The sequence below is a fragment of the Silurus meridionalis genome, chromosome 7, assembly GCF_014805685.1.
Source record: "Silurus meridionalis isolate SWU-2019-XX chromosome 7, ASM1480568v1, whole genome shotgun sequence".
Taxonomy (NCBI): domain Eukaryota; kingdom Metazoa; phylum Chordata; class Actinopteri; order Siluriformes; family Siluridae; genus Silurus; species Silurus meridionalis.
In genome coordinates this window covers 12,006,715-12,030,673 of record NC_060890.1, presented here as the reverse complement: position 1 = coordinate 12,030,673, position 23,959 = coordinate 12,006,715, and the positions used below count along the sequence as shown (strand labels likewise).

Below are 23,959 nucleotides of genomic sequence, written 5' to 3'. Positions count from 1 at the left end.
TTAGTTCTCACTCTCTGGTGTTTTGTATTGTTTAAAGATTTATAATCACACTCTTAATATCACCCAAATGAGGATGGGTTCCCTTTTGAGTCTGGTTCCTCTCAAGGTTTCTTCCTCATAACATCTATGGGAGTTTTTCCTCGCCACAGTTACCATGGCTGCTCATCAGGGATAAATACATTTTATCATTCACCTTAACGGTTCAATTCTGTAAAGCTGCTTTCCGACAATGTCTGTTGCTATAGAAATAAACTTGACTTGACTTGACTGAAGCTATAGTGTCATTGTGATATAACATTTTAACCCAAAGAAAAACAAATTAGAAGGTTAAAAAATACTAGTCAATATAAATGAAATGTATTTAGATTTCGGTTGATGCTCTATAATACATGTGCTCACTAGAGAAGCATTATTAAATAATTCCAATAATTTTTAAAGAAGCTGCTATGTCAGACATACAATCATAGCCGGTTAACAGTTTTAGCCAAGAAATAGTGTTTTAGTTTATCATTTAAGAGGAAATAAAAGCAAGTAAAATAAATCTATTTGTAGTTTGAAAATAGAATTGATTCTAAACTTGTTAACCAAACCCCCACCCAAAAAAAAAAAAAAAGAAATACACATTTCTATTATTTTTACTAATATTTTAATTACTTTTTTGATTTAAACTGCTGCAGCTTTTTTTTCAGATGAATCTAAAATAAAACTACCATAACTACCATAATCTCTATGGACTGACAAGCTATCTGGCAACATGTACTGTTCATACATCATTTTTAAAATGAAACTGCAGAGGGTTTGTACTAAACGTATAAGTCTGTGGTTCAGATTCTCACAGCCATTGCAAAGTTTTTGCTGGATTCTAATTAGCTTTAAAAAAGTTTAACATTTTATATATAGTAAAACAAACACTGGAAAGTAGATTTTTGTCCTTGTTTTTCATATTAGTCTATGCTTAGATATCAAATCTGTTTGAGTGTGTTGGCATCCCACTGCTGTTTTCTCACACTGCGCATTCATATTTATGTATGTTTAAGTGTATTTGTGTACATCTGTGTGTATATGCTGAGGTCTGTGCAGATGGGGTGGAGGTAGACAGACCATGGCATACATGTCGCCGCTGTATATTCTCCTGAGGCTGTGGTTTGATCTGTGGAAAAGTGCTTGACATTCTTCCTCACAGTGGCCTAAGAGGAGCCAGTCCAGGAGAACACAAACAGAGGTGCTGCGTGAGCCACAAATCCCTGCTTCCTCTGAAACTTCCAACCCACTTTTTTCCTGTCCAAATTCCAAAGCCATTAAACTTTCCTGGCAGCCGTTCAGAAAACAACGGTGTAAACCTCACCCAGACCCCACTCACCTCCCCCTCCCCACCACTCCTGTCATGACCCCCCACCCCACCCCCATACACCAGCACTTGGGATATCAGAGATCTGCCGCCCAACTTCTTAAATAAAGATCTGACTTCATAGTTGTTTTTGCTGAAGATCACATTTCCTCCAAAGTGTCTACCGGTTTTTACAAAGGGTCAAGATGAGGTGTGGGTGACTGGGGCTCCCTTTCCACATGTTTAGTCTCAGACATGTCTGACTGCATGCCCTGAGAGAACAGAGATGACATAAAACATGGTCATATTAATGCCAAGTAAATACTCAACTTTATGAGTGCAGTCCACCAGCAGTCCCTCACCCTCAAGTGGTGGCTGTTAAATCAGCACCTTATTTCATTCGTGGATGCTTCTGTGTGTTGATGTTGCAATAAACTGATGATGTGAATCCTTTTATTTTTTTGCTTGTGACTTTGAACAGTAAAACTGAACCAGACCAAAACTAAATGCATTTGATGATACTTTCCCGAAATCCAGAAATATATGATGTAATACAAATTATTATTATTATTATTATTATTATTATTATTATCGTTATTATAATAACGATAATAATAATAATAATAATAATAATAATAATCATAATAATCATAGTTATTATATTAATAATATAATAATAGGAAAAACACTCAGGCAATATATATATACTATATATGCAATGTAGGTGATAAAATAATTTTAGTTTCAATATGAATAAAATATAAATATAAAAGTTTTAAGCAAAACCACTAGAACTTTTGTTAAAGCTACTTCCCAAAGTAATAATTGTTCCATGCATAAATATGTTATAACTGTCAAATTTCTATTAGCAATCTCACAAAGAGATATATTTGCTCAACTTGCCTACGTACAAGGTTTAGTTTTCACTTAATACAATATCATTTGTTTTGTTTTTTAGCTGACATTTTTATTATATACATCTTAATACTTTGTTTACACATTTAAAACAGTAGCTCACACTGAGGTTTGCCTCTTTAAAAAAGTATTGCCTCCATTCACATTGCTCATTATCATTCCTATTTATATAATTTAGCTTCAAATTCTAGCCTCGCATAGAATACTAAGGCTTTTGGGGCCTATACTCAGACATTTAGACTGTTAAGCTGCGTTTCAACAATGTGTCAGATCAAACTTTGTACACTTAGTGATCCTGATTTCTCTTTGTTTAATATTTTACCCCATTCTTTTACCTCTGCAAAAGCTCAGTGGAGTCAGTGGCTAGGCCAGCTGCTTTGAGCTGTGAAAAGCTGTGTGAGAGTGATGAAAAGGAGAGAGTAGACTGAAGGAGTTCAGGGCCATTATAGCTAAATGGACTTACTGTCTATAAGCCAAAAGGGTCAAACCAAAAAGATTAAGAAGGAGATTCTGAGGAGAAAAAAACAACCCTTTTGTGAAAAAGAAGAATGAGTAAAAGAGAAATGAACATGACGGAAGTTCAGGTTGGAATCATGCAGGCACATTTTTTTTGGAGAAAGCTAATAACGTGTTCGGCATTGGTTTTCACCCTGAGATCTGGAATTCTGGATGAGACGTCCAATTCAGACGCCAGCAAATTTCATCGTAATCGCAGTGAGGGTAGACTTCCTGTCTTTCTCTTAGATGGATGGAGAGAATGAAAGCTTGTGGCAGGTGCAAGTAGGGCTGATGGCCTAGTCAAAAGCCGACAACTGGCTAGTATTGTTCCTTACCATGGTTTTGGGGCTTCTGAATTGTGAATCAAAGGCAAGTTCATATCAAAGCAAGTGTTGTGTGGGATTAGGAGTGTAAGTCCATCAGCAGTTCATACAGCTGTTGGAAGTTCTGTCGCATAATCTGTCTGTCTGGCTATTGATGTCTGCTGATGTGAACTGAACGGCTGGGAAATCTTTACACCCACTCCGCAGGTGCATCAGGTCTGTCTCTTAGATTTATGGTGTAGATAGGTTTAAGCTTAAAAACAAACAGAATTAATATAGTCTGGTACATTGTGGAAAACAATAAAAAATAATGTTACTATTTTACAGGATTCTGAAAATGATTAGGCATATAGAGCAGTGCATTGGTTTTTCAGGTAAATATCTGAAATGATAGTGAAATATATAATCATAAACAATGATAAAAGTTTTTTAATCAAATTAGTATATAATTTGTTTCTGCTGATGAATTTCTCAAATTCTACAAAGAATGTTACTGTACATCATAGAATTGATCTGTTCTTGATCACACAACCTGAGATATGTCTAATTAGCAAGCCTCCTGACCTTGGACTCTTGTGTTTCCAGTCTGCACACAGTGTGTGCTTCTAAATGTTCTTAGATATCTCATTTCAAACAGAGAGAAAGCTTATTTAACCGATGCTAGAACAGACTTCACCAGCACTACTCCTGGCATTTAACCTTGCTGAAGAATACAGTTTCACTAATCAGTTACTTGCCTGGTTGGATCAAATCTCTATGACTTCATCTGGAAGTGAATAGAGCAGGAAGGCAAATTAGCAAAAACAGAGCTGGTGGCCATGGTACTAAAAAAAGAGGGAGGCATGCTGGTGAGACAGAGACACCGGAAAATTTGATTTATTCACTAGAATTGATTGCCAATGAGGAAAACAAAATCAGAGGTTATAGAAGAAATTGCATAAATTATGACATCACATTACTTAAAAAAAACAAAAACTATGAATCTGGTTCTGCATAGTTTGTGGTTACCTGTTTACTGCAGGTCATATATAAGTTGACCACATAAAATTTTATAACAGAACCAACCACAATACATGTACCTATTAATTAACAATTTTTTTTTTTTAAATTGCAGTTTTACTATAAAGCTTCAACTTTGCTTAAGCTTTTCTTCCAGATGATTAATACTGGGCAGTGTGCCAGTGTGGCTGTCCACGCATTGTCCGTGCCAGTCACGTCAATGTGACAACAAGGTTATCTGTGTCTGTACCAGAGAGTTCGGTGTACTGCAGACGTGAGCGCGACACAAAAGCAGGGCATTACTGCTGTCCTACACTAATCTTACCCAGACCAAGTGGCTTACCCAAGCCACAGAACACCCCTGTGAAAGCAGGTGCTAATGAGAGACAGCTTATTGCCCGGGTGGTATTGGTGATCCTGGTGGCTGTAGAGTGTATGTATGTCTAAAATGAATGAGTCTTACTGCTGTGACATCAGCACTCCACAATCCCTGAGAGAGAACAAGAGAAAAGGCAGACACTGACAGGACCTCCATTGTCTGATGAACACATAGGTCCATGTGTTAGAAATCATCCTCCCACGTGGCGGAGGCAGAGATGCAGACTGTAACTCAAGCCCGGGCCCAGGAACATGCTGTTGATGGAAGACAGTAGGGGAAGGAGAATATTAAAGCCAAGGCTCCAGAAATCCCAGCCAGTCACGCCACAGCTCAGCTCTTCCCCCAGGGCCTTATGGGAGTTGAAGTCTGACTGTGGGCGAAGAAAAGGAGGAATTGGAGGGAAGTGTAGAGGGGAGGAAATGAAGTCGAATGTGATCCATATCAGCTCTGGTCTTGTGGATAAAACTAACTCTAATATAAGTTTGTCAAAATGTGTACAGGATCAGTAGGGTAGCATAAAAGATATTCCTCAAAACAGTCCTTCAGCCAAGAAAGTAATTTTGCCAGCTCCCAGCACACCTGTTGCAGTTATCCAGCATTTTTCTGCCTGATGGAAGGGTTAGTGAAAATGAATTCTATTTTTTCATTTATAATACATATATAAAAATAATTAGGTTGAACACACTTTCTTCAAACATGTATTACATACAATCAGTCCTTTATCTTCACCAAACTCTATGCTGTTATGATTCATTGTAAAGCAGGAATCAACCCAGTAACACTGAGCACAAGGTAAGAGAAACATATGGATTTATCATTTTACATCAAGATTATCTAATAAAAATACATATATCAAAATAATAAAACATAATTAAACAGCAAGACGGGATTAGCACATCTTTTCTGAAATCACTAAGTGATCTGTACAAAAAGTCAGTTTGAGGCAATTTTAATTAACAGTCAAGGTTTTTGTAATAACTCAATAACATTCTTGCCAAATAAAAACATCTTCTTACTTATATGACCTTTGAGCACAGTGTATGAATTGTGTGTGTGCACAATGGTCACGCTTTATTTTTAGATGCGGGTCTTGCATGACGGTCACTTCCCACAGCTGAAGTGTTCCCATGGATTTACTGAGCTGAGTGATAGTTCTTTTGCTGACCCAGAACTGTAGCTCCTTTGGTGGCCATTTACACTGGCATACATGCTCAAACCAGACCTCAGACACACCTTGGGCTCAAGTGGGTGCAAATGAATAAAATCGACTAAAATCTATTTTAAATAACATGGCATACAGACAGCATCTTAAAACATGCTCACCCTGAATTTACAGTTAGTTTAAAATAAAATATTACTTGAAGTGGCCATAACTTTGAGAGAAATGTAGAGAATACTGAGACATACAGCCATACAGCCATACAAACTCTCAGAAAATGTAGTGCAAAAGCCAAGTCTGGTATTTAATAGGGGCAGTAAAACAAAACTAATGCACAGTAGTTTATTTTATTGATTAGCCATGGTGCAATATTGCACAGAGAGCAGTGCTATATTGTTATATTATAGAGCCGTTCTGTTTCATTCAACGGGGTCTCCCATAAAGCAGCACCTATATCTGTCAGTCCCAATTGTTTTGGAATTTAAAGAAAATGGGCAAACACTGGATCAGATGACCAGACAAAATTTATGCAAAGACTTTCAGGCTGCTGGGGCACCTGGTGATACATGGAGAGACAAACATGGCGAGACAGACAGACACTAGTGAGAGAGCTTCTTGAAACAGTCCAGGAGCACTCAGTAGCAATCATTCCAGTAGCACTCAGTGCTTAATGGAGTTTAGGGCTTGGTGTGAGTGATCCCTAATACACAGAACTGCAAATGTATCCAATTATAAAACCCACTATACATTGCATTTTCCTACATGGAGCCAACTGAATACATTGAACTGAATATTTACCCTCTTTTACATACATAAGCTTACACATACTCACAATTGGCTGGGTTGCTGTGATTCACCAGGGAAAGAGTAATATTGTGCCTTTCACCCAGAATTTACAGTCTCCAGTCAATAGGTTATAAAAAATGTTGTTGCTCCTCTTGGTAGTCTAAAATTCTATACAATTGTCTGTAAAGAGCAACCGAGTGAATGGAGGTGAAAGATTCTAGTCAGACAGACAAAATGTTTGGTCTTTTTTCCATATGATTTAAAAAGATTCTTGGAGAGGTAGTTAAATTATGCAAATTATTATTCACATTTGACTTAATTACCAAAATAATATTTTTTTACATAGGATAAGAACATGTTAAGAACACTAGAACTCTTGGAAACTATTAAGTGAATGCATAAACAGACAAAAGAGGAAGTTCAAAGTTTATATTTAAAAAGCAACAGTAGATCTAAAATTTAAAAAAAAAAAATACATTGCTTGTTGATTTTATTGATGACATTTATAACCATAAAAATTACTTTGTTTTATATTTCTGTGCCATACAAAACCTGCTGGTTTAGAACATATAGGACATGCTTTCTTCTTACTTACTGTAATGCAAGAGCAGGTTTTCTTCAGCAGGTAGGAACATCTAGTTTGTCTAGTCAAACTGACCTCATGCTTTCCTGCTTCTTTCAACTATAGGCTCCATCAGAGGAGCATTACAGGAAGTCTCGCATAATTTAAAACTGTGCTGTGCTGTGCATCCATGGCCCAACTTGACTGATTGTGCAATGGAACTGCAAGATTTATTTTTCCTGGGGGTCCCACTAATCATTATAGCTGCTTTTGGGGGAGGATGGCCTCAGACATCCACTGACCACATCCTACATGTACACACACATGCAATCTGTTTGAACAGCCATGCACACATGTACTCGTAGTTAAACAGGCAACATGCATTTACATACAGGACTACACAAACCAGGAAGCACACAAATTTTCCTTCCATCCTCTTTTTAATGCTACTGCTGTCTTGGGAGGCCATGCGGAAACCATCGCACATTTCCTTTGGGCTGCTTTCCTCCCATCCAGAGGTTTCTCCTGCTTGTGTGAGGGCTCATACTGCAGTGGGGGGGAAGGGGAAAGAGATTTGCAGGTTGCTTAAAATAACACTACAGATGAGAAAAATGAGAAGCAGGCATGCATCTGAAATGAACGATTAGGGAATCCTGTTAGCCTGATATAGTCCAGTGTTCCTGTTAGTTAAGGGAGATCATTGAAAAGAATACAGTTCCAATGACTCTGATGCAGACCGGAAATAATATTGGGCAAGAGTGTAATTTGAGAATGGAAGTTTGCAGCCTATAAATTATTAGACAGTGGTTCAGTATTTGTGTCATTCACTACACAAACACATTAGAAAAGAAATACTGTCCATTAAGGTAAAAAACTAAATGTCAAATTAGAAAGTATGTCAGATTTAAGGTTATTCACATTTGCATAACAATCGAATAGCTATTTTGATATATGTTTTTTGTTATGTGACTGTGTCAGAATTCTTGAATACTTTCCAAACATTAAGAAAGAATTTGGCACAGTTCATTAAAAAAAAGGCAAAAATAAAGTGCTTTTAAATAATAAAGCATTAAAAACAAATATAAAATTGAACACTTAATGTTGGCTTCTCATTGCCAAAATTTCATTTTTAGAAATTTAAAAAAATCATGAATATGGTCTCCTTTTCCCATTTGCTCCATGGCTCAAAAGAGACCTTAATTTACACTATAAAGTAGAAACATAAAAGCTTAACCTCATTGAATGATTTACTGATTTAGTGATATGATTATACAGTGTAATTTTTTTTTTTTTAACTATCATGTTAGTAGAAAAAAATTATTTAAGCATATGCTATTGTGTATATATCTGAAATCTTTGTTCTCTTCAAATTCATTTAGCAATAAAAAAAAAAAGCTATTTCTTGTTTAAGCTTTTTTATTTTTTTATCATTAAACAGGGCGATCTAATATATGTTTTCAGAAAAGAGTATTTATTTTGAAAATGTCATAGGTGTAAATGAACACGCTACCCACTATATGTCCATTTTCATTAGAAGCTCTAATACTATAATTATGCTTTATGGGTTGAGTTTATTTTGACAGCCATTACTGCTAATACAATAATAGTGCTCATAGGAGTGGAATGTAGAGGAAGTACAGAAGGATGGGCTAAAAGCAGCTGTGGTTGACTGGGGTCAGGAGTGCTGGACAAGTTAAGTCCTACTGTGGGTCCGTACGGAACCATTCCTATGCCAATCCAGTACAGAGGCCACGCACCTCTCAGTTTTGTTTGGTTGGACGGCTTGAGTATAGGCCCACCATTGTAAAGGCACTGGATGCTGGATGCTTTACCACTGTTTGCTTTGGGAAGCAGGAAATTAGATGACTGGCTACCTGCTTCAAAAACATCCTGCACTTGAGAAGTCATCTTTGCACCCATACCCACCTATTTTTTCCCACATTCTCTTTAGCCCTTCGCCAGTGGTCAGCCGCCAGACTTCTGGTGTGTGTCAGACTCCCACATGAGCTTGTATGAATTCCAGTCAGTGCTCAGATCAATTCTTGTATCCAACCAGATGCTTCCGTTAAAACTAGACTGAAAGCCAAGTCTACATTTGAAGCCAAATGTATGTAGAGACAATTTAACACTTAGGTACAGTAAAAGCCTTCAGGCAGGTACCTTTCATGTATTTTTATACTTGTCAAAAGAAATACAATGCAGACCAACCAAAGAGCTAATACATGCTGCAGCATATATTAACCAAAACAAAATCCAATATCTCACACTTGCAAATAATCATCACTGGAAAAAAATATTTGTCATAAATGATGAAAGACTTAGAAATCCATAGCACACATCCAACCACACATCCTCAGCTCATCCATACAAATGGTAATATATTGCTTTAAATGTCATTCTTGGCACAAGAAGTATGAGTCATAAAGTTATATTATAGTCCATTGTGAACTATAAATATATATTTTTTTTATTCTATTTCTTTAAGCTTTCAAAATATACATTTGTCTGGGAAGTTTAAGAGACTACTGAACAAAAATGCCAGGATATACAGAGTGTATTAGTGAAATCTAAGAAGGATAACTTCATGATTTCAAATGATAGTTCAACATTTGCATTTGTTTTCATTTTTTAGTGATTTATTAACTTTTTGCATTTTCCAATATGCAACATCTGTGTTTGATAAATTTAATTACATTCAATGAAACAAAAGACTTACAACAGTGATTGAAAACAACGGTTCAATAGAAAAAGTATATTTTAAAAACAAATTGACAGAAAGACTTACAATAAAAACAAAAAAATGTAACATTAATGTCTGGTGCATTGGCATAGGTTGAGCATCCTTCAGATGTTGAGTGATCCTGTTTTTCTGTAACAGACTTTTTAAAAACTTTCAGAATGATTTCATCATAGTGTCATCATTGGAGGTGAAACTTGAACAACGAATATGGATCATATGTATGTTTGACATATATGTGCTCTGGTATGACTTTCTCAGTTTGAGTGGATTATGTGAATATCTGAGTTCCACTTTAGTATCTTGTCCACACCAGTGGCCCTTGAGAATGCTGTCCTCCAAAAAAAGTTTATAAAACCGCTTATCTGGATGTGTGAGGAGAGCGGTGGAAAAACCTGACATCATGTTAAATTCATTTCATATTTATGGCCACTCCATAGCAGCCTGGGATTCCTGGATGTGTTTTTATGTGAAGGCGGAAGTCAGGGTCATCACTCTGAGCTGGGTGAGGCTGCAGAATCCAATTCATCTGCTTCCAGGTCATGAGGGGAAGCAGGTTGACCACCTTTCACCCTCTTCCATTTCATACGTCTGTTTTGAAACCACACTTTCACCTATAAATAATAGTCATCATTACTATAAACAATGTTTCATATATGTGCTTTGTAATAAAGTAACAATCTAACAATCTAACTGTTCTGGTGACTTGACCTCTGGGCCTCCAGCTCATCATGACCGGAGAAGCTTAGGCCATCTGTTCCCACACTATTTTAAAGTATATTCCCATTTCTCAATCTGACTGTCATTTATCTGAGAGAAAAAAAATTGGGCAAAAGGCCAAGAAATATCAAATATATTGGGAGTTGATATATGGAGAGGAATTGAGTAAGATTCTGGAGTTGTTTTTGGATCTTGCATAAAGTGTGTGTACATGTGCATATACATGTGTGTTGGCCTGAGAAAAGCATTTAGGGCAGAACTAAGTCTGGTGTAGTGTTAAGTAGGCTTTATAAGCGTGAATAATTTACTATTTGATTCAGTCTGTTCATGCAAAATGTATAGTTGCTGGGGAAATTGACATGGATTACAAGGCAGTATAAAACAGGGGAAAGTGTTGTACCTGTCTCTCAGTGAGGTCCAAATTAACTGCAATTTCATAGCGGCGCAGGCGAGTCAGGTAGTTGTGATGGGTGAACTCAGCCTCGAGCTCTCTCAGCTGCTCCTTAGTAAAGGCTGTCCTTTCCTTCCTTGCCTTGCAGTTTGAGTCAGGCTTAAACCCAGGGTCCTGAATATCTAAAATGTGCAGATCAGAGGAAAAGTCATTAAGGCTAAGGTGTTAGGCATTTATAATAAGTACTTTTTATATTTGGATGTGTATTCAGAAAATATTGTACCACAGAGCGATTTTTATAAGATATGACACATTTAAATACATTCCAATGGCTGAACTCCATTTCACACATCATGTGTAAAGGACTCCCACTTTACGATATATTTACTGGTTGTTGTGACCTGTCCAGGCCACACACTTTCAAAAGGTGGAGGAGATCAGAGGAACACGTTATAGTGTGTCAGGGTGGTAGGGAGCATGCCAAACAGGCTACAGAGGTCTCACATTAGAAAGGAATGCACCGAAACATTGTTAAAATTGCTAATAAAAGAACAAAGATTTAGATGGGTAAAGCAAAAGTCTGTGTATGGGCATGTTTTTGTAATAACAGTAATAATTTGACCAAATGTCCCCACAATGATCAGATAAACTGACCACAATTTTTAATCTTCTAGAGAAATTTGGTTTGGTGAAATTTCATTCTGGTTCAAGGATCAATAGCGTTTGTTTGTTTAAAAAAATATTTTATTGAATGAACATAACTAAACCTAGAGATAAAGAGTCCCCATTGTTACTGAGATTAAGATTAAATTTAGGTATAGTTATAGCAATTAATGAACTTCATTATTATTATGTCCGGGTGTAAAAAAATCTGTTTATGTAGTGTGTGTGTGTGTGTGTATGTGTGTGTGTGTGTGTGTGTGTGTGTGTGTGTGTGTGTGTGTGTGTGTGTGTGTGTGTAGGCTGTTCTTGTCATGCCCTCTGCACTTCTTGCCACAGTAATTCAACATAATCTGACAACCCACAACGGAGCAGAAACAGAACATTCAGTTTGCTATGAAGTGGGAAAGTGGAGACTCTGATTTTTGTCAAGCTGTCTATAAAATACCTAAAACAGCATGTGAGGACATGGCAGGTTGAACACTTTCCATTACAAATGAATTGGTTCGTCAAATAAATGGATTGCACCCTCAAAGTCTTACGAACTCAATTAACTCCCGGATCATAGATCAGCATCAGTAGTGCCACCAAGAAATGACGCAAACTGTCCAAGAAGTCTATAATTTGTCAAAGTGAGAATTTGTGGTTGGTGTTCGCCAGATCCACACAGTCTGATTGTGAAATAAATTGCACTCATACAGGCAGATGTGGGTGTGCAGAGCCAGAACATTTGCCAACAGCAATGTGGCAAACTGTGTTGCCTTAAAACAGTCCATTCATTTTATTTTTAGAATCCCATTTGTTTAAACACACTGACACAAGTAGTACATGGACATGTGGTAGCAGGTTGGGGAGAAACACCTGGCATATTGTGCACGTGTATGTGTGTGCGCGTCTACCAAATAGTCTGCAATAAATTTCCCCAGCAAAAACCTATAAAGTTTAAGTGAACAGCCCTAACATCAGCAGGGAGCCTGGAGGACAAATGACATTTGGCATGCTCTCAAATTGTTGGTCCAATTGAAGCCAAATAAGTCTGCAAGTAAAGTCAACAAAATAACAACGCCCAATTGGTTTTGCAGCTTGCATTTAAAGCCACTGTTACAAGTTTGTTTTCTATAACATCACACACTGTCGATTTCGAAAATGCTTTAAGTAACATGAGAAACAGGAGTCTTCAAAATAAAGAGTGATAAGGAAAAATTTAGATTTTACATTCTACAATAACTATGCATTTTGTTATATATGAATCAATAATTACCACTTTATCCTATTTAATTCCTATACCCGTCACTTCAAAATCACTAACAATTACAATAACATTGTGATACTAAAATTATTATTATTATTGTTTTAGTAAATAATATATCTGATAACAATTATGTATAATCAGCAAGTGTTGTGACATGATGTAAAAACCCAGACACAAAAAGAGCTGGTAGTGATTATCTTGTCAGCACTTACCACTTCATGCAATGTGTTTATATTTTTTTGTACTTTTTTCCAACTATACAAAGCAGTCATATACACACATACTGTATGTGGAATATTTCACTTTTAACTCTGAATAAATTTTCGAATGGTGCACTTTCCTCCAGCCATTTCCACAGTGTGTTCAGAGAGGATTTTGTTACCGCTTAATGACAGGAAAATGTCAGTAGGTAAGAATGCAGGAGTGGAATCATATGGAAGTTATATTACAGATGTGGTCTGGCATGTTTCTACTGTTAGTGAGTGAGGGTTACATTAAGGTAACTCCAAAACAGAGGCAGCAGATATTATTAATGTATATGAAGTCATAAGACATGGATATATAAAGGAAATACACAACGTCAGGATGGAGTTCGTCTAATCATTTCTACAAACCACTTGCAATTGTTTCAAAGAAAATAATATTGTCTTGCATTTTTTGGCTACCGAATTACAAAAGCATTCAAGTGCTATTTGGGAAATATATTTATATTTGAAAAGTTTCCTTTATTCCAGAAAAGCTGCCTTGTCTCAGTTTCCATGGAGAGGTTGGAATTAATGCCTGTTCCAGATGTGCCACAAAATTTGACATTCTATTTTTCTTCGCTCTGAATAGCACGCAACAGGATGAGTTGCCACTAACTTCTACAGCTATTAAATGTCTATATTTATAACATTTGATTAACCATAATCATGGGGAGCAATGAAATTTACAGTCCTATAATTTGTTTTCATATGATGGAATATTAACACCAGGTATTTCTACTTTTAAAAGAGAGAACAATTAATAATACACCTAGAAAAACTACTACTACTACTACAACTACTACTACTACTACTAATATTAATAATAATAATAATAATAATAATAATAATATTATTATTATTATTATTATTATTATTATTATTATTAAACTCATGTGCATGTCCAAGAATTAGTATCAGCTCTATTACCTCAGTAATTAACACGTGAGGTAAGTTGCTGTATCACTGTTATCAGATGAATTTTATTATTTGGCTTATAGGCTCCTATTTAGCGTTAACTGTCTTCCTCATGGCTGTCTTTTTAGCCTATTAATTCATAGGTACACTTGAGGCACTAATATAATCTTACATATTTGTACAGGCAACAATAATCTAAATATAGATATTGAACTAAAACAATGCTGTGGCCATCTGAGCATTAGCTAAGTGCCTAAGAATTTAAACAATAAAAGGAAACTGCAAAATAATAATATAGAAAGATTTATGGTTTATGGGTCATCTGCTACATCTGTATCTATACGTTTTGTCATTTTCTTTTCCTGTAAAAAAAAAAATATATATATATATATATATATATATATATATATATATATATATATATATATATATATATATATATATAAAAACTTGGGGCTTTCATGTACGAGGATGTAATTATATAGTCCTCTTCAGTGTTTTCTTCTGGCAGGTGCAATATTCTTCTTCTTATATGTTTGTTGTTTTTTTACACAATGTGAAATAATTACTTCCTCATGGAAAAGCATTATGGCATTTAGGTAAACAACCATATTGCAATAACAATGGCTTCATGTTTTTAAGCATAAATTGAAATATGCAGTCGTTTAAGTGATCGTTTAAAAAGATTGTCGCATGTTAATATTCATTTTGAATTTGAATTTGTTTTGAATATTACTATTAATTTTAAAATGAGGTATTTAGCAAAAGAAATTAAATAATAATAATTATACAGCAAAAATACACATTATACATTAAATTGCGATTACTGCATTTATTGGTGTGTGAGCTGTTTACATTTCCTGCATAGAAATTAGATTTCTTTATAATTTTGGAGTCAGCTACTGCACTACTGTATGTTCTTAAGAACTTAATACATTTTTATGCAGTTTCTAATGAATCATGTGATATTTCAAAGTATCTTGTACATCAAAAGAACATAAAAGATTAGATCTGTATCTTTTTGCATGTATTTGATTTTATAAACATTAAGGGGTTTGAGCATTAAACACATGAATGCAAGGAGTTTCCACATGTCTGTTTGACATTATGAACTCTTAAAAGACCGATCTTTTAACAACAATATTTTAAATATGTTTTAGCGTGATAGGGATTAAACACATGAAATATTGATCAGGGATTTTGCATCATACTTGATAATTCACCTGGTTTTTAGTTAGACATTTGTTGTATCTGAACTGACAGATTTCCATAGCATAAGACTTACCTGTGAGTTCTCTTTTCCTCTTGCAGCTCTTCTTCTCTGTATCAGTTGTGGCAATATTTTGAGGTGAGTAATCTCCCTCTGGACCTGGTGTTACTGTCTCGGGCAGCCTGTCTGCTCCTGCACTGCCCATGTCCGTTCCTCCAGAAGCTCCAACTGTCACAGCTGCTGTATGGCAAGGCTCCTGGCCCCTGCCACGTGGCTCACATGGGCTGAACTGCCACTCTGCTCGCTGGTACATGCCTTGCGCTTCCTGGTAGAGTCTCTCATCTCGTGGGTATGAGTGTGGTGCTGGCACAAGGCACGAGCTGGAGAAGTCTGTGTAGGTCAAGAAATCAGGTTTCTGATGCAGGGAGAAGGAGGCCTGCTGGTAGGGCTGTAGACCACCTCCAGAGACACTGGCAGGGTGAGGGGCTCTGGCACAACCCCAAAGAGCACTGCCAGGATGAGAGCTCCGCATACAGCTGCTAGCTGGTTGATCCATGCTGAATCAGAAATGAAGGCTTAAAATCACTCACACACAAACAGCACCACACACACACTCAGGGTGATACAGAAGTCCCTCAGTGAGGCAGTTGGCTGCCGCTGACACGAGTTGATGTGGGAAATGTCCACTTTAGCGTTTGTTTTCACACACAAAGCTTCATCTTGCAAAGACAGTCCTAACAAATTATGCACTTACTCACAAAACTTCTCTTCCACTGCTTCAGAATGTTGGTCAATAAGTAAACACAAAGTGTGAGGTTATGCACCCTCCAACAGTGGTGTCACTGCAGCATCTTCTTCTGTGTCTTCCTCTCTCTCTCACTCCTGGGCTCCCCTAAAGTGTTGTATGTGAAAAAATTGTGTCCCACACTCTCACACCCTTTCATTCAGCATTAAGGTTATCCCAATGTATCCACTCCCAGCTGCATAGGCCACTCTCACAGTTCTGAGGCATTCCTGTCAAGTGATCCCACCTCCCTTTTAAATGCTTAGGTGGGAAAGAGTGGCAAGTTTATGGAGTGTAACGTGAGCTTGCAGAGGAGGAGTCCTGCAGGCCACATGTTGGTACCCTCCAACCCAGCCCCACTTCATCTACTATTAATCATGAAGTGAATTTTATATGCACATCTAATGGGATTTCCAGGCACAAGCTTTTAAAGGAACATTGTCTGAAAAATATAAAATGAACACCCACAATCGGTCAAACCTTTTTTTTGTTCTCCTCAGAAAACTATTTTTTTGATTGTTATTTTATTTTGAACCCCCTAGATCATAATGTGAAAGGCATCAGTGCCAGTGGCAAAAAAAAATCACATGAAGGTGCTTTTTCCACACAAATTAAAGCAAAAATAAAATGTACATATAACTCTGTTAATATAACCACAACATTTTCAGAATCATTTCAGTCACACTGACTGAATACTAACATTAATATGTATGATATGATTGATTAAATATGTTTAGTATATATCTGTTTTTGTATACATCTATTTCTTTAAATTCAATTTAATTTTAATACTCATAAGCTCCAAAAATGGTTTGAAGATACAATTAGAATGTGTAATTAGTTAAAGGTGAAGCACATTTCTTCTCCCAATTTAGAGCAAAATATTACTATTGTCCTTCCCATAATTTATTTAAATATTTGTGTTTTTCTATCATATTTTGGCAATGTGTAAATATTTGGGTATGATTTTATTATAGTATAGCATATGGTAGATCTCCACCACCCCTCCCAGGTGAGATTTATCATCTGAGGCATATTGTGCTTATCACTGTTAATCACTGTTAATCAGTGAAAATGATACCATTTAAGCACAAAGTGCCATTGCATTTTGTGAATGTGGTAAAATTGTTATTTCTGCACATAGTTTGGACCATTACCTCACATTCTTTGCCTTGGGCTCTTCTACTGCATCAGTCCGAGTTATTAGAGAATGTTTATACTGACTCATTGCTTTTAGCTGCTGTGCGGTCTCCTCTGTTATTTCAGCACATTTGAGGTTTGGATTCATCTCCGGGGCTCAAGCTTGTTGAGAATGATGGAAATTATATGTTTACATTGCTATTTGTAAATAATTGTGGTTGTTGCTCCAACATTTTTCTCATACTGTTCCTTGGTTCTCTGTGTATGCAGCCTTCACCTCACCTCCAGGAGAATTTTCAGCTGAGCCTTAAGGGGCTGAGGTCAGCCTGAAATCTTCTCTATTTCCCTTTAGCCAGCGAATATCTGAGCCATGAAGCATCCCCCTTTTTACTGGAATTGTGGGCCATGCCATAACCGCAGGGGTCTGGGGTTACCCAACATTTGTGGTTAGTAAAGGCCATCTGCGGGAGAGCTGTATATCTGTGTGTGTGTGTGTGTGTGTGTGTGTGTGTGTGTGTGTGTGTGTGTGTGTGTGTGTGTGTGTGTGTGTGTGTGTGTGTGTGTGTGTGTGTGTGTGTGTGTGTCTGTGTCTGTGTCTGTGTCTGTGCACACATTTTTGGAGGGAAAGAAGTAAGTCATACGTTGAACACCCCAAAACGAAACCTGTTGCTGTCACTCTGGTAGGCCAGTTTCAGGGCAATGAGTGTTTTCATGTTTTCGTTTGATCCATCTTCATGACACCAGAGAAGATGAAGTGGATGAAGGCAGGACTATGAGCAAGCTGGGTCACCATAGTTTGGGGTCAAAAAGCTGCGGGAGCCCTGAGGTGCCTATGGACCTGCTGTACCCCTGCTGATGTCCACTTCACTCAGCACACCAGGCCCTACACACATGCTGTTTGCAATAGCTTTACAAATATTTTTGTTTATTAGTTTTTTTATTCAAATAACAGTAAAAATTAAAGTAGCTAAATAACAAAGTTTTTAATAAAAGCTAATTCAAAACCATGAAATCACCACTAGAACACATTGAGAATAAAATATAATATTTCTTTCTTCAAAAGTTCTTCTCTATTACTAGATAATAATAATAATGTGCTCCAACATTCTAATTGTGTTAAAACCCATGACGTTTTTTTAATTGTATACATTTTTAATTTTAAGTCCTACAACACAAAATGTGTAGCAGCAGTAGAAGTAAGAGGTAAACGGCTGTATAAATGACGGACGGACGGACGGATGGACAGACAGGCGGATAGATAGATAGATAGATAGATAGATAGATAGATAGATAGATAGATAGATAGATAGATAGATAGATAGATAGATAGATAGATAGATAGATAGATAGATAGATAGAACCAGTTCAGCTTTTTTGAATATATGACTATGCAGTGGTGGACGAAGTACACAAACCATTCAGATACAGTAAGTAAAATATTACTCCAGTAAAAGTAAAAGTGTTCCCTTTAAACTCTCACTTGAGTAAAAGTACACAATTATTTGCCTTCAAATGTACTTAAGTATACAATGATTTATTATGACTATAATGTCTTAATTATCATTTTGGTCTCTTAGCTCTTGTTTAATCAAATCAGTTTATGTGCAAAGACTCTTACACATACCGATCTATTGATAGAATAGATATCTATTGAAACGATCAAGCCCTAGAAGCTATACAATTTCATTTAGAATCAAATAATATAACAGGATTTGAGAGCAGGCAGTTTCGGTTTAAGGTTTATTTGTGTTATTTCTCTCAAAATGTTCTGCTTGCTGTTGAACTGATGCTAAACTCTATGTTCATGCTCAGTAGATACCACCAAGCAGCAATCTAACCAAGTTCAAAACAGAGTGCACTCTCCACCCTGATTGGTGGCTTGCTGTGTGCAGTTTTATCCACTCATAAATAAAAACAACAACTAATTTCACAAAATGTAGTTGAGAAAAAAGTATGATATTTGACTTTGAAATGTAGTAAAGTTATACTTAAAGTGTCTTCAAATGGAAATACTTCAGTAAAGTATTGAAAAGCTACTTAAATGCAGTAACAAATTACATTTACTTTCTGTTCAGTGATTATTTGTGATATTTCAACATATAGTAGTAATTAGCTTAACCACAGACAATTCCACAGATAGATAGATAGATAGATAGATAGATAGATAGATAGATAGATAGATAGATAGATAGATAGATAGATAGATAGATAGATCAGACAGACAGAAAGATAGATAGATAGATAGATAGATAGAACCAGTTCAGCTTTTTGAATATATGACTATGCAGTGGTGGACGAAGTACACAAACCATTCAGATACAGTAAGTAAAATATTACTCCAGTAAAAGTAAAAGTGTTCCTTTAAACTCTCACTTGAGTAAAAGTACACAATTATTTGCCTTCAAATGTACTTAAGTATACAATGATTTATTATGACTATAATGTCTTAATTATCATTTTGGTCTCTTAGCTCTTGTTTAATCAAATCAGTTTATGTGCAAAGACTCTTACACATACCGATCTATTGATAGAATAGATATCTATTGAAATGATCAAGCCCTAGAAGCTATACAATTTCATTTAGAATCAAATAATATAACAGGATTTGAGAGCAGGCAGTTTCGGTTTAAGGTTTATTTGTGTTATTTCTCTCAAAATGTTCTGCTTGCTGTTGAACTGATGCTAAACTCTATGTTCATGCTCAGTAGATACCACCAAGCAGCAATCTAACCAAGTTCAAAACAGAGTGCACTCTCCACCCTGATTGGTGGCTTGCTGTGTGCAGTTTTATCCACTCATAAATAAAAACAACAACTAATTTCACAAAATGTAGTTGAGAAAAAAGTATGATATTTGACTTTGAAATGTAGTAAAGTTATACTTAAAGTGTCTTCAAATGGAAATACTTCAGTAAAGTATTGAAAAGCTACTTAAATGCAGTAACAAATTACATTTACTTTCTGTTCAGTGATTATTTGTGATATTTCAACATATAGTAGTAATTAGCTTAACCACAGACAATTCCACAGATAGATAGATAGATAGATAGATAGATAGATGATAGATAGATAGATAGATAGATAGATAGATAGATAGATAGATAGATCAGACAGACAGAAAGATAGATAGATAGATAGATAGATAGATAGATAGATAGATAGATAGATAGATAGATAGATAGATAGATAGATAGATAGATAGATAGATAGATAGATAGATAGATAGATAGATGAGACAGACAGACAGACAGACAGACAGACAGACAGACAGACAGACAGACAGATAGATAGACAGATAGATAGATAGATAGATAGATAGATAGATAGATAGATAGATAGATAGATAGATATTTTAAACCATTTCAGCTTTTTAAATATATGACTTCTTGGGGAGTGAGAAATACTGATTCACAAGGTGAAAAACAAATTCCTGCTTCCCTCTTGTGGTGAAAATCTAACCAATAGACTTACCCAGTTCTTTTAAAGAAGAAATTCGATTATAATTATCTACTAATATCAAAACATTGCAAATGTTTGAAAAGGATCTTTTATTCTTCTTAGGTGTTTACTGTGCACAGGGGAGTGTCTCTAGGTCTTCAGGGATGGCTAGCAACTGTTTTTGCGGAAAACCTTCCTGTCCTGTCCCAAAACAGCCCAGAGCCAGATTTCCTGCAGTGTAAACTACTCTTTGAACCGTCCTCTCAGTCACTCTCCTGAGGCTTCACAGGATTAAGCACTAGCCTGTTAAATATCCTGATTGTGAACTGCCTCTGCAAACACTTCCTCCCATATCAGACAAGTATGCAGTTTACTTAAAAGATCCATACAAACACACACCTTCTTTCATGCATGCATGGTGAATTGGCTTGTGAATCCCAAGTCATCTCTGTCATTCCTACACACATGTGAGCATTATGTTAGATTCCAGCATCTGAATTCTCAGGGCACTTGTGGTTTCAGGTCTAATGTGTTCTGTTTGTTGAATTAGTATATCTGGTTCAGGGAGTCTTACATGCATCTTAAATTGATGATGGTTTGTGAAGTGTTTTTCATGGTTGTGGGTTTTTTTTTTTTGCCTTCAGTGAAACATCTGCAGAGAATGATCTTGCCTCTGGAGGCCTGCTGTCCCTGACAGTCAGCCACATCAGCTCCATCCTAGGATTCTGCATCTATCACGTTCTCTCAGGTATGCTTGGGCCATCATGGATTACTGGTCAGTTTCCATTTCATCAATTCTTAGCTGTCTTTTCGTCTCCGCATATGAATATCATATGGTTGGAGCAGCATTATGCCAAGGTTTGGTTTGTTTTGGAAGAAAGCACGTTATTCTCTCTTTTGTCATTTAATTTTTTACAATAAATTCCATATGTACTGTATATTATGTCATCATCTTTACTAGATGTCCCTAATGCAAATTTAATTTTTAATTTTTAAAAGCAGCATGTATTTATATGGTTAATATCTTTAGTTGGTTACAATTCTCTATCACTTTAATAAGCTCAAGTAAGATTAATGATGAATAAGGTTATCTGATAAATCTGCCTAGACTTTACCTGCTAGATTCTTACAGAAGCATTGTAACACAACTTCAATGCAATTGTTTTGTCTAAAGAATCAATTCATTCTTTTAGTTCTCTAGTTTCTCCATATGGAAAATCTGAAATGTGGTCTTTGCAGACTAAACTTTGTTCATCATTTCAAAAATCACTCTGCTGAAATAAGAGTTATCAGTAATGAAGCATGAAGCTGTGGAGGATTTCAATAACGATTCAGGCTAAAAAATAAGAGGCAGTTCTAGGTGCTAATCAAAGTCACTCTTCAATCAAACGAAAAGAGCAAGGGAGGAAAGACATTCCAGATGTCAACAGTAAACTTGGCACAGCTCCGGTCTCTGGCCACAGGAGCTCTGTGTACCTGCCCTGCTAAATCCATTAGCTGTCTCCTGCACAGAGACCCACACTTCCAGAGAATTCTCGGAAGCCTTTCAATCAGCCTGCGCCGCTGCTTCCCTCTGCCAAGCTCTTCCAGAGGCAGGGAAATAGTTGGCAGTTGGGTCTACCCGCTAGGGTGGTGTTTGGGAATTCTACAAGTAAAAGTGTGGGAATTTGCTATGATTAGATCTGGGCTTTTCTATGTTTTTAGTGGCAAGGGTGTTTGGGTAACTCCAAATTGACCTTGATTTCTGCACTAAAATTGATATGGAGAATAACTACACTTGACTGAGGTAATGGGTTAATATAAATGTAAAATCATAATAATTAATAAATAAACTTTGAAATTTTGTACAAAACTTTTTGTTTTTGGAGATTTACCATTTTAGCAGTATTTGGTTTAATGTTCGGAGTTCAGAGTAAATTCATCTGCACCTTTCCACAGGGTTTTGTGGGTCAGATGAAGAGATAGGTGTGGGATATCACAGGGCAATTACTCATTGCTATCAAGGTGAAATTTGTTTCTGAATCTTGTGGCTGTGTGACTGACGCTGATGCAGTTTTAGTGATATGATTTTTCTGGATTATGAGGATCATATTGATTTTTTCCCCCAATATTTAAAATTTAAATATTTTGCACCAGTCCACAGCAATAAGTCAGGACAACGGCAGTGTGCTTGCTGTTTCTGCATTTTTGTAATTTACATGTGGAAAACATTTAGTGTAATGCATTATTTTATTTGTATTATTTGTTTATCTTTTCTTCTTAACTTCCTCCTATAATTGGCCGGTAAGTCAATAAGCAAATATATAATGTATGGACGTAGCTCCATCTAGTGGACACCAATTGAACCTATATTTTCACGTTAGCCTATGCGCTAGTGTTCCTCCATGAAAATTCGGCATTGATGTTTAATGGTTCTATTGTACATGTTTTGTAGACCATCTTAAATTCATTCCAGGCTCAGATAGCATGTTTATGTATGCTTTTTTGTGGGTCTGTTTGCACTGCTATTCCAAATCTTGTAGCACAATGTGCAGTTAAAGCAAGGCATGTGTAATACTGTAAAAGCAGCTGGTGGCCAAATCACTTGCAGATTTCTATCCATCTCTGAGTGAGTAGTGTGTTTACCAGTGTGCTTTCTACACACTTTCATTCAAAACTGTAAAAAAAAAAATGTCCGGATACACTGACACTTTAAATTAAGCACTTTTAAAATAAAGTATTATGACTTTAAGTTTAATATGTCAGATACTTTGGTATGTCATATTTGCAGTCTTTCTATCTGGCATCATTGTGCCGCCCTCAGGCATTAAGAATGGATGTGTTGCAGTGATGCATGATTTATTACTAAATATGTGATTTCCTACAGAATGCAGTGCCTCAGGATAGTGAAATCAAACAAAATGATAAATGTCCATAACATATGATGGATGGGGTGACATCCAGCATACAGCTGTTTTATTAAAGAACATATATGTAGAATTGCCTTGCCAAGCTGGTTTCGGGTTACATAAGTGTTGAAACCTTTGTTTTAGCCCTTATTAATGTAAATCTTGAGAGTGTACGACCAGGGAAAACTACCAAGAATAGAACAAGGAGGGCTCCTGAATTTAAGCACAGTAAGTAAATATAGAGTTTACAACGGTGATATAATTGTTGTTCTGGTGAATCTGTACATTTATCCTGCACTGAACATGACCTTGAACCATTTGCTTTAAAACTGTGTCTGTAAGAGCTTTTTTATATCTGCTGCTTCATTACAACCTGGATCTCCACCAGGGATTACATTTATTCACACTATTGTCAGGTTTATGGACTTAAAAGCCTAAAACACAGATACATAACACACTGTATGCTCCCTGCAGTAGTGGCGATGTTGAAACCGTGTTTTTATTCTCCCCTGTGTCTAATGTTGACCTAGATTACACCACCCAAGAACTGTTTGCATAAGAACATCTGCATTCAATTTAAACTCAACTGGCCAAAATCATTTCTGTCATTATTCATAGACAATGAATGACCC

General features: G+C 36.3%; 1 protein-coding gene and 1 long non-coding RNA gene across 3 annotated transcripts in view; one reads left to right on the top strand and one right to left on the bottom strand.

The window, feature by feature from the left end:
• LOC124389232 overlaps window positions 1-23,959 on the top strand; it is a 77,246-nt gene that overhangs the window by 6,756 nt on the left and 46,531 nt on the right. Inside the window, exons 2-3 of one of the 2 annotated variants that reach the window (XR_006926536.1) lie at window positions 17,273-17,448; window positions 21,084-21,187. This is a non-coding gene — a long non-coding RNA (uncharacterized LOC124389232). The remainder of the gene's footprint in view (window positions 1-17,272; window positions 17,449-21,083; window positions 21,188-23,959) is intronic. The other variant, XR_006926535.1, reaches the window with a different exon arrangement.
• Window positions 9,444-16,103, bottom strand: meox1 (mesenchyme homeobox 1). Its single transcript, XM_046854564.1, has 3 exons — window positions 15,154-16,103; window positions 10,806-10,978; window positions 9,444-10,299 (listed from the first exon to the last, which is right to left on the bottom strand). Exons 1-3 carry the CDS (start codon window positions 15,632-15,634, stop codon window positions 10,177-10,179), a joined length of 777 nt encoding a protein of 258 aa, XP_046710520.1. The 5' UTR covers window positions 15,635-16,103; the 3' UTR covers window positions 9,444-10,176.

Bases quoted from the DNA above. Each gene is read 5' to 3' on its own strand.
- meox1 (XM_046854564.1), bottom strand. From the start codon at position 15,634: ATGGATCAACCAGCTAGCAGCTGTATGCGGAGCTCTCATCCTGGCAGT. The intron at 10,979-15,153 runs GTAAGTCTTATG...TGCACATTTTAG, and splicing joins GAGGAAAAGAGAACTCACAG to ATATTCAGGACCCTGGGTTT. The intron at 10,300-10,805 runs GTACAACACTTT...TATTATTTATAG, and splicing joins TGGACCTCACTGAGAGACAG to GTGAAAGTGTGGTTTCAAAA.